Below are 11,085 nucleotides of genomic sequence, written 5' to 3'. Positions count from 1 at the left end.
ACTAAAGATACATTTTTTGCACTCTCACCTAGATTTTTTTCCACCGAACTGCGGAGCAGTGAGCGACGAGCACGGCGAGCGATTTCACCAGGACATTGCAACAATGGAGAAACGCTATCAGGGCAAATGGAGCCCATCAATGCTTGCAGACTATTGCTGGACAGGGACAAGTGATGCTCCATTTAATGAATACAAGAGACAAGCCAAGAAGCGCCGAATAGACACTGAATAGGACTAAACTATGTACATAATAGTTTTTTGCCTTTTATTTCATAAGAAATTTTATTTCTATAACCCTTTTGCTGATTTTTAAAGTGTTACATAAACAGGACAGGTGAAATATTATGATGTAACGCAACCATAAACACATGAAAAGACCTAGGTTTACAATTTATGGTTAAAACTCTACTATCTACACAATATACATAGACATAAAATGTAAAAACTTAAATATCTTAGAGACAGTAGCCATTCAGTTGTTTTAATTGTCATATTTGAATTCAGCACATCAAAATACATAATAAATAGCACATTTTATCTCTGAAGCAGACAACTTCTCAAAAATTGTAGACCAGTGTAATAGAACGTAATATTATATGCCACTTTGGGCTGGCTACAAACACAATTTATATCATTGTCTGTGCTGAGCTGGCCTGATTGCTGGTGTATGTCACCGAGTTGAGTTATAGGATAAAAATGGGGTGCAGTGGACCTAGAATAATATAAAACAGTATTTTTTTCTTACTTGAGTGGAAGGATGGTTTTAAAGTTAGAACCCACAAAATCTGGGTTTAATCACAGTGCTGCTGTAAACTTCATGTATGACTATGGGCAAGTTATTTAAACTCTGTGCCACAATTCTTCATCTTTAAAATAGGGATAATAGTACTTTTTCTCCCATATTTTGTCTGACTGGTCTATTTACATTAGTCTGTAAACTCATTGGGAATATATAAATGTTCGGTGCATAGGCCCGAATTGAGACCCCAATTTCATTTGGGAAGTTAGATGCTATTGTAATATGAATACTAATAATAGACCTCTTCTTAATCATTCTGTATTTAACTTATCTATGCTGTGGTTTTATTTAATATTATACAGGCATGAAATGGACTGCAGCAGTCCTGTAAAATGTCAAAAATGTTTATGTGGGAGTATAGCCAGCAAAGGACATGAGAACAGATCTGACCGTTACTTAACAAAAATATTTTTGGGACCAGCAGTACTTCCAAAGTGTTCTAAAGGCTTGCCTGTATGGAGAATTAGTGTGCGTTAAGTTGAGGTATAAATCTACAGTGTAGTAGCCTGCCGTGCATGCAGGGTATGTCTACACAGGGATAAAAATACCTGGGGCTGGCCTGGGTCAGCTCACTCGAGCTTGCGAGGCTTGGGCTTGGGGGGCTGAAAAATTGCTTTGTAGACATTTGGGCTCAGGCTGGAGCCTGAGAGTGGAGGGTCCTAGAGCTTCGGCTCCAGCTCAAGCCTGAACATCAACATAGCGATTTTTAGCTCCACAGCCCGAGCGCTGGGAACCTGAGTCAGCTGACCCAGGCCATCTGTAGCCATGCCATGGGGATTTTATTCCATGTATAAGTACCCTAACCCTAGTTCACCATGTGGATCCTGCTACTGCACGTTACAAGTTCTGCAGTGAGCTTTGACTTACTCCTGTTTCAGACTAAGCATAGTAGCTGAAAGCATAGCACCCGAAGGCCTTGTCTACACTACCACTTTTGTCAGTATAACTTATGTCACTCAGGGTGTGAGAAAAACACACCCCTGAGCGACATAAGTAACACCGACAGAAGCCCGGTGTTTACAGCGCTATATCGGCGGGAGAGCTTCTCCTGACGACATAGCTACCGCCACTCATGGAGCAGGTTTTATGTTGATGGGAGAGTCCTCTCCCGTCGGCATAGAGCAGCTACACGAGCCATCTTATGACGGCAGAGCTGCATCACTACAGCTGTGCCATTGTAGGCTCGCTAGTCTAGACATGCTCCAAACCACACTCAGTGACTTTCACTGTTCTATAGCAGTATCCAGATACTGAGTTACTGCGCAGCAAGCTGGTTTTGCTGGAGATTTACAACTTAGATTGCCGGCACAGTAATTCAATGAATAGATGAGCCCCAAATATTTATATTCAGTAATTTAGAAAAAAAATTATCCACTCAGATCTGCAACATGGATCTAGACTCAAATATTCTGATTTCCCTCTATGTACATACCATTGTACATTGATATAATTGGTAGTATCTTTCATGCATGTAGTGAGAGCTGATTATTAAAAGAATAAATCTGACATTTAACATTTATAATATTTAACAAAGCAGTGGTTAAAAACTGTGAAGACTGAAAACTGATATTATTGAGGGGTTTGCATATAGAGTGAAATTTATCTACCAATATCAAGGCTCTCAGCAGAGCAGAAAACCCATTGTTCCACTGTACTCTGCAGAGCAATGGGTGATTTTGTGCACAGTCTGTGTACTAGAAGTGAGATTTGTGCTAGCTGTGCATTAACTAACATGAAATGGGATGGACCAGGGGAAAGGTTCGGAGGTGTAGCCACTAGATCCACATTGATATTCAGATTCAGTAGCCAAATGGTCACAATGGGATGCACAAGGATTGTGGCACTTGTTCCTGACCAGGGACTGGAGTGGTGGTTGTGAAGGGAGTCATAGGACTACTCAGTGTTTTGACTGCTGATTGAGGAATGTATTTTGTTTCACTTACACCCAAGTGTAATTCACCTGCATAGATGCATGTGTGTGTGTTTCCCTTATGCAAGATTGCAATTATTCAGTAAGAGAAGAATATATATTAACAAGTTTAAAATTTGATGTGTTCTGGGCAAATGAACAACTGACTGAATTTGCCAACGAAAGCAGATGAAACAACCCTGTCTGCTACCTCCCTCCAGGACGTATGGGCTGGAGGGGATAGTTAATTCCCTTAAGGAACTTTGTACTTTTTACAAGTGTAAGTTTTAAAATAATTTAAAAATAATAAGCACACAACCATTCCTTATGGCACAACCACATTAGGAAAAACAACGGTTAAAATTATATGATTTGATAAGGATAGATCCACAGTTATCTGTCATTTTGTCTGTAGGATCTATAATGTATCATTATATATTACAATTCATGTTACGTTAATTATCTCTACTTTAGTCATAATCTCTATAGAATTGACATACCTGCAGTAGGAGGCATTTTCTGAAGACTGTGTGTTTCCCAGGATTGGCATACTGCAGCTATTGTAGAAATTCATTCCTTTGTGGATCCAGCCCTATTCTATGAAGAGATATGCCAGCTGGATTTTAACCTCCTGTTCTAAAGCATGTAAACTAAATTAGTTTCAAACCAAAGCAGCCAGGCATTCACTATCCAGGAGCAGGAGTTATAAAGTAATTGAAATTAGCAGTGACCTGAATAACTTAGCCTTAGTGATGTGCATCAAGGATTTCCAGCTGGAATTATTTCAACAGCAAGAAGCACTGACATTACAGCATGGCCCAAGACCAAAACTTAGTCTAACACCAGAAGCTACCTATTCTTCCTGAATTGAAAGAGAATAAAATAAATGTTTTAGTACTACCACTACTTCTTTTTAGAATCACTGTTAAAGAGATTATGCAATTGCTGCTGATTTAGACTGCTCAGTGACTAAGCAGGGTAGATGTCATTTGCAATGGAAAAACACACAAAGATTTGTTAGGGGTTCTAACTCGTGAGCAGGGCTAATTGGATTTGGAATTCACTATTACAGTTGCTGTCCCTGCTGCTACTACCAGAAAGGAAAACCAGAATTAGAAAGGGGAGGAGCTTGAAGTAGTTTTAGAAAGAAATTATTTTAGCAGTATTCCATAAACAATATTTGCCTGCTTTGTATGAATAGACATTCTATTTTACCTTTGCATTTATCAAGTAATTCCCCATTCTTCTATTTATTTACTAACTTGTTTGTGTCTTCCTAGTATTTGTATTATTTCTTTCAGAACAATTTCCCTATCACTAGCCTTTTTTACCATCATACTGTTCCTTCCATGACAAGTTGCATCCTTTCTACTGGCATCCCATCCAGGTCTCATTTTTCTTTAGATCTCTTCTTAGTTTGATCTAAAGCTGGGATTCTCAAACTGGGGGTTGAGGCAGTCACAAGGTGGTTACATGGGGATCACAAGCTATTAGCTCCATGGGGCTGACAGTTCCTCATTAAATTAAATTACCCCCCCCCCATTTTTAATGTATAAACACTCAGAGACTTGTTATATGAAAGGGGTCACTAATTCAAAAGTTTGAAAAGTCTAAGGAATCTTTTATTTTCTGTCTGATCTACCTTTATTCATTTAGTCCTCAACTGTCTGGTTATGTTTACATTGTAAGCATTGTGCCTTTACCATATATTCCAAGCTGCCCAAAAGACCTCTCTTCTTTTTTCAGCTGTGTATCCATGTGCTCTGTATATTCCCCACCCCTTCTTAGTGCCATTTCTTACTTCTTTCTTTCTAATCTTTCCATTTATCAGACTAGACAATGTACAAACCCTGTTTGCTGTACAAATATCTTAAGAGGCTACAGTACAGTACAATGGCAGGAACGTCAAAAAAACATTGTTTGCGGCACTCTTGCAAGAGGAGTGGAAAAATTATTCTGTTGACAGTACGATATTGTATCAAGATAATTTTTACTATTACTATCAAAGGGGCTGATAAACATAAGACAAATTTCTTTTAGCAAAAAAGAACAGGTTTCTTTTTGTAGTGGCTATGATTCAGTTCCCTAGTTTGGCAGTGACAGTACAGAGTTAGTACAGAGTCAGGGTATGTCTGCACAGGGAGTTTAATGTGAAGCTTTTTGATGTGCATCTGGTAACTCACAGTATGTACCAATAGCATGCACATGGGATGCCTGTTCCACTTTCAGTTTGCATCATGTGAACGCATGGCAGTGGTTTATGTGAACTGAGGGAGTAGAGTTCTCAAAGGTTTTCCCATGGTCATTTGGTTCATGGCTGAGCAATATGCATCAAGGGATTGTTTTCCCTGTGAATTGTGGGATGCAAAGCAGAAGCCACGTGGGTTCAATTTTTTTTTTTAATTTTTTAAATTTTTTAAATTTTAAATTTTTTAAATTTCCGTCTCTGGGAGGGCTAGCACTATTTTCAAAGTGGTGCCAGCATGGACCAGAAATGCACTGCTCCACTATGGTGGCAACCCTTGTGTTGACAAGCCCTTGGTTAAATGTGTGGAATGTTTGGGATCCAGGCCATGGCAGGTGGGAAATGTTAATCTGTCATTGCTGATGGGGATACCTCTGCATGTGCAGAGTGTATGTATGCCTGGGATACACTGAAACTTGGAAAAGAAATCCTAGGCTTGTGAAAGAATTGTACATTGTGTGCACCTCTTAGTTTAGAAACGGCTGTGGGGTTGGTTGGAGCAGGTGGATCATATCACTACATGGCTTCCCATGGTATGGAAGTACTGACTAAAGAGGCCTTTTAAATTGAATTGTAACTGTGATATTCACATCATACTTTTGTTACTTCAAAAATATTTTTGTCCTTTTCTAGACAAAACTTGTGAAACTGCTGTTGATGCATCGGGCAAACCCTAGTCTTCTCAGCTGCAATGATGAAAAGCCCTCAGGTGGGTGATGATCCAATAATGTTATTTATGTGCTAATAAATGTGATAGTCCTTTATTTTTCCCTCAGCAAATGGTTCTATCCTTCACTCATCAGCTGTATACTGTTGGCTAAGCCCACCATGCAAAGAGTAAGTTGTTTTGTATGGAGGTATGTGAATGCCTCAAAGGGAATTTTACTGCATAATTCCACCACAAGAACGTATCATGTAATTTCAAAGAGACTGACTCAAGAAGTTTTGAGAGGTTATGTGTTCACAAAATACTGTTGTAGTTGGGGTGCTTTTCACCTCTCGCCTTTGGGTTCTGAAGCTGTGGCATTATACCAGGACCAATGCCTTAAAGGATCTTCTTAAAGTTATAGAATAGGTGATGATTTATTGTATGTAACCCTTCTGCCAGTAAGATTTGGCAGCAACAAGGGCCGGGTTCAGTATTTAGGGGTTCCTTTTCAACAATACAACACAAAACCAGCTCAAGCCCCCACCCAGTGACCTGGGACAATTACACACCACCCCCTGGGTGCCTCTAAGAGGCAATGCTTCCCCTCTTGTAAGCACAGAGTCTGAGTGTAGCAAAAAAAATTAATAAAAGGAGGGAAATAACTCGTCATTAATTTGGGAAAACACTGCAAACAGGGTTCATGAACATAAACCATGAGCAAAAGACCGACCCCCAAAATAAGTTGGGCAGTGTCCTTTTCCCTCAAGTTCTTATGTCCAGCAACCAAAAGTCCCTTTAATGTGTCCGTCCCTTCTCTGCATCCCACTCACTGTTGTTGTCCTTGGTCAGTGCAGACCCAGAGTTCAGAGGTGCATCTGCAGAGTTTACTTCCCACCATGGGTGGAGGGGGGTAAGGTGGCACCTTACTTGTTCCACTGCCTGGGAACTTGCTTGTGGCACCTCTCCACTGGCTGCCTGGCTGCTGATTACTGGCCGCTCTGCCAGCCAATCATGTATTCAGGTCCCACCACTAACAAAGCTTTCAGTGAGTTCAGCTGTTAGGCGGGGAGCCTCACTGCTGGTGCACACAGGGCAGTCTCTTGCATCAGACACACTGTCCCAAAGCACATCTAACACTTAGACCTAGGTATCAGTGATTTCAGCTCTGCAGTTTGTAACAAGACTCTCAATTGAGTCTCAATTAGCTCTTTTATTATACAGTGGAGAGATGAAGAGTCAAATAGTATCTAAGACCCTTAAGCAGGGCCCACACCATCAGGTACAAGTACCTGTCCCCACCCACTGTCAACTCACTGGGCTTTGATACCGATGTCCCCTGCCTAGCAAGTGCCATTTAGTTGAGGGTGAGTCTCTCAGTCAGGCTATGCCAAGTACAGTTGTGCTGCCCTTGATCACACTACAAGAAAAATAACGCTTTATTACTCCTTCCCCAATAACAAGGAGACTGGGGATCCAACACTAGCCAAAAATGATCATTTGGGCAAGCAATCCCATCAGGCTGAGCATGTAGGCAGGGTGGGTGTCCCCATGCAAACAAGATCAGCTACTGAAGTGCTCTTCTGCAGCTCATCACTGGATGTCAGGGAGAGCTCATTCAGACTCTGCTTACATGTATTTTAAAATAATAGCATTTCTTGTATATTTTAGGTAAATTGTACCTTCTCTTATGGAAAGTCATCCAAAAAACCTGATAACATAATAAAAAAAGATCCATTCATAAAATGTCTTCTCTATAACTTTTAGTATTATTTTTAGCATATTTTCTTATTCCTATGGAGACTTGGTTTTGGTGGTTCCTGTCTTTCTCTACCTCCCCATAGCCAGAGTTAGATGCTACAAGGTTGGATGCTCATCTCCATGACTTTCAGAGATGCTCAGGATTGACAGGCATAACCTATTAGCCCTGATCAGGATATCATGATCAGCTCAGTTATCAAAGGGCAACATGTTTCCCAGTGTACTGCAACCCTTTCTTTTTGCACAGATGACTCTCCCTGCAAAAACTGCCTCTACCCCTCCTCTGCAGACCTTCCTTTTTACTTCTTCCTCCACCCACCAACCAGCCCATTGCTCCTCCAGGGTATCTGGCTGCATGCTACTGTTGCTCTTCACATACAGTGGCACAGCAGCAGCTGCTAATTGAACCCTGGATGTTTAATAATGTTGCAAAAGCAAAATGTCGCAAAAGCAGTTCACCCTGCTCCATAGTACTGCTGCTTTGAGGCACCTCTCTAACCCACCAGACTCAAAGAACAGCACTGTCATTGTCTCAGAAGGAAACTTCCTCAGAATAGAAGTGAGGAAATAAATGATTTTGAAATTGGGCTGTATGTAGAATATAGATAGAGGAAATGGAAGTCTAGTACTGTAAAAAACTGAAGAGTCTTATTGGCAGGCTAGGAGAAGTAGTATCCTCAGCATAATTCACCTTATAAATAAGGCAATGATTTTGTCATGGAGGTCGCAGAAGTCACGGATTCTGTGACTTCCAGAGACTTTTGTGACTTCAGCCCATGGCGCCTGGGAGCTGCAGGGTTCCCCGCTGCCTGGGAACTTCAGGCAGCTAGGCCCCGGGAGCTCTGAGCCACCGTGGTCGGTGGGGGGTGCTCTGCAGCTCCCAGACCCTTTTGGGGGGTGGGAGATCCTGCATCTCCCATCATCGCAGGCAGTGGGGAGACACCTGGAGCTCCCAGCCCTCACGGGCAGCCGGTGGGACACCCCAGGCTCCTGGCCTCTGAGCCACATCCAGTGGGGGACCCACAGCTTGGAGCTGGGCCTCCCGCCGCTGGTGTGAGGACCTTCAGCTTGCATTTTGTCATGTATATTTTTAGTAAAAGTCACCGATAGGTCACAGGTTTCCATGAATTTTTATTTGTCCATGACCTATCGGTGACTTTTACTAAAAATATGCATGACAAAATTTTAGCCTTACTTACAAATAAAGTATTAGAGGTGAAGAAGGCAAATACCCTGGAAAAGAGGAGCAACCAAAGAAATACGTAGTACATTAAACAAAGCATTATTATTAAAAATCCTTCTGTGGAAGTGCAATACCTTACCTTCTGAGGAAAGGTTGCAATGAGTGAACATAAGCCATCTGAAAACTTAAACCTTAACTCATAATATTCACATAGCACACACACAAAAAAAAAAGTTGCTTTCAGCACTTCAACTTGTGCAAATCAGTATACAATTTTAGGTGTCAGACTAATTTGTGTGTGGGGGGGGGATACCAAGAGCTTTCAATACTCTCTTTTGTTCAAAAACATGGTTTAATTATTGTTTGCAATGTTTTTGTTGCCATGTTGGTCCCAGGACATTAGAGAGAAAAGGTGGGTGAGGTAATATCTTTCTGTGTGTAGTTTGTCTCTTTCACTAACAGAGGTTGGTCCAATAAAAGATATTACCTCACCTACCCCATCTCTCTAATTCTTCCGTTATGGCATTCAATATTTTTATCTTCCTGTAGTTCACATAATATTGAATAGTTTAGCTCCTGGTAGAATGAGACTGGCTTTGAAGTACTGTAAACAATTATGATGTAATTTCATACAGAAGGCATCATACATTTATTTTTTATCAATAACCTGGTGCACTATTTTGTGATAAATATCAGGAGCAGTGCTTGTCTTTTTGACAAAATGTTGATATTAACCTTTGTTAAATCTTAATCTGATCTGGAGTTTTGAGTCAAGTAGGGTTTTGCTGTTCTACTTTCTTTTGCCTGATAGTCTTGTTATGCCACTGTCTAGATATTGCAGCTTCTGAATTTATTGAAGAAATGCTGCTGAAGGCTGAAACTGTATGGGAGGAAAAAATGAAAGACCCGTTATCTGTTTCTGCTTTATCACAAGAGGAGCCATATGAAGAGATCATCCATGATCTGCCTGCACTTTCCAATAAACTGTAAGTTTTTTTTATTGTTAAGGGTGTACTATTAAAGTGATAAAATGTTGGGGCAAGATTTTCCTGTAGATTGTATGCACAACTGATGGGCTAATTGGGTTCCTCATTTTAGAAAGTTGCTTTATGTTTCTCTGTTTTTGGTTCCCCGTCTCTACTAAGTTTGCTTTAATTTTGTACATCAATATAGGCTATAAAGTACGGTAAGAAGAACATAATGTATTGTTATGTTAGTCAGTAAAAATTCCTGGGTTATTTTAGCAGAATTACTGTGGGGTACCATCTTAGACTCTGTTAGATATTCAGGCCTGTCTGCAAAGGCCTATACTTTAAGAATTTAGGTGTATTCTTATAATCACTTAGGTAGTTATAGAGGTACAAAACAAGAATCAAAATCAGTCTGCCTGTTTATAGGCCTTCTCTCACTATGATAGTCTGAGGCCTTATTCTTAGGCTAAGGCCTTTGGCTAAACGGCAGAGGCAGCCATAACCTGGGAAACGAATGATCATGTCCTCACCAATCACACTGAAATAAGGTAGTTCTGGGCTGTTAAAAAAGTGATCTAATCTATCACCTCCAGAGAAAGGGAAGAGCCTAGAAGATTTAAACTCATTTATCAATAGCTGGGATGTGAAATCCTCATTTCTTTGTTGTTCTATCACTGTAGTCCCCATTTCCCTACTGTTTGTCTTTATAATCTCTGTCGGGTTCTGTGATTGTTTCTGTCTGCTGTCTAATTAATTTTGCTGGGTGTAAACTAATTAAGGTGGTGAGATATAATTGGTTAGATAATCATGTTACAAAATGTTAGGATTGGTTAGTTAAATTTCAGTAAAATGATTGGTTAAGGTATAGCTAAGCAGAATTCAAGTTTTACTATATAGTCTGCAGTCAATTAGGAAGTAAGGGGTGGGAGGTGGTAAATTGAAATCATGTTTTGCTAAAGGGGGAATGGGAACAGGGACACAGGCAAGGCTCTGTGGTGTCAGAGCTGGGAAGGGGGACACTGCAGAAGGAAATTGGAATCATTGCTTGCTGGAAGTTCACCCCAACAAACATTGAATTATTTGCACCTTTGGACTTCGGGTATTGTTGCTCTCTGTTCATGCGAGAAGGACCAGGGAAGTGAGAGGGTGAACGAATAAGCCGTCTAACAGACTCAATCATGCTCCCATTAAGGTAGATGAGAATGAATTGGTAAAACTACCATTGACTTCAATAGGAGCAGGGTCATGTCCTTAGAATAAGAATAACAGAAGCACCTATGGACAGAAATGAAGACTGATTCAGGCAGTTACAGTTTGTAGTCTGAATTGTACCACATATGGTAATTCAGGTGTGAGGTGGAGAGAATGGTAGCATTCCATAGAATGAACTCAGAGTGACTAGGTGGAACACAGATTCAATTCTCTCTCTTGACAAAAAGTTGGATTTTGATCTTTGTATGTATTCTTGCAAATCTTTGGGCTCGTCTACACTTACTGGAGGATCTACGCTGTGGCGATCGATGCATTGGTGGTCAATTTAGTGGGTCTAGTGAAGACCTACTAAATCGACT

The 11,085-nt window shown here is 40.6% G+C and overlaps 1 protein-coding gene across 2 annotated transcripts in view; it reads left to right on the top strand.

Moving 5' to 3' along the window:
* MYO16 (myosin XVI) overlaps positions 1–11,085 on the top strand; it is a 559,391-nt gene that overhangs the window by 253,242 nt on the left and 295,064 nt on the right. For both annotated transcript variants that reach the window (XM_034758177.1, XM_034758176.1), the window contains 2 exons: positions 5,587–5,662; positions 9,376–9,529. In XM_034758177.1, coding sequence (XP_034614068.1) covers positions 5,587–5,662; positions 9,376–9,529 — 230 coding nt within the window. The remainder of the gene's footprint in view (positions 1–5,586; positions 5,663–9,375; positions 9,530–11,085) is intronic.

This window comes from Trachemys scripta, chromosome 1 (assembly GCF_013100865.1).
Source record: "Trachemys scripta elegans isolate TJP31775 chromosome 1, CAS_Tse_1.0, whole genome shotgun sequence".
Classification (NCBI taxonomy): Eukaryota; Metazoa; Chordata; order Testudines; family Emydidae; genus Trachemys; species Trachemys scripta.
The sequence above is the reverse complement of the archived record's forward strand: the minus strand, read 5'-3'. Positions and strand labels throughout refer to the sequence as shown.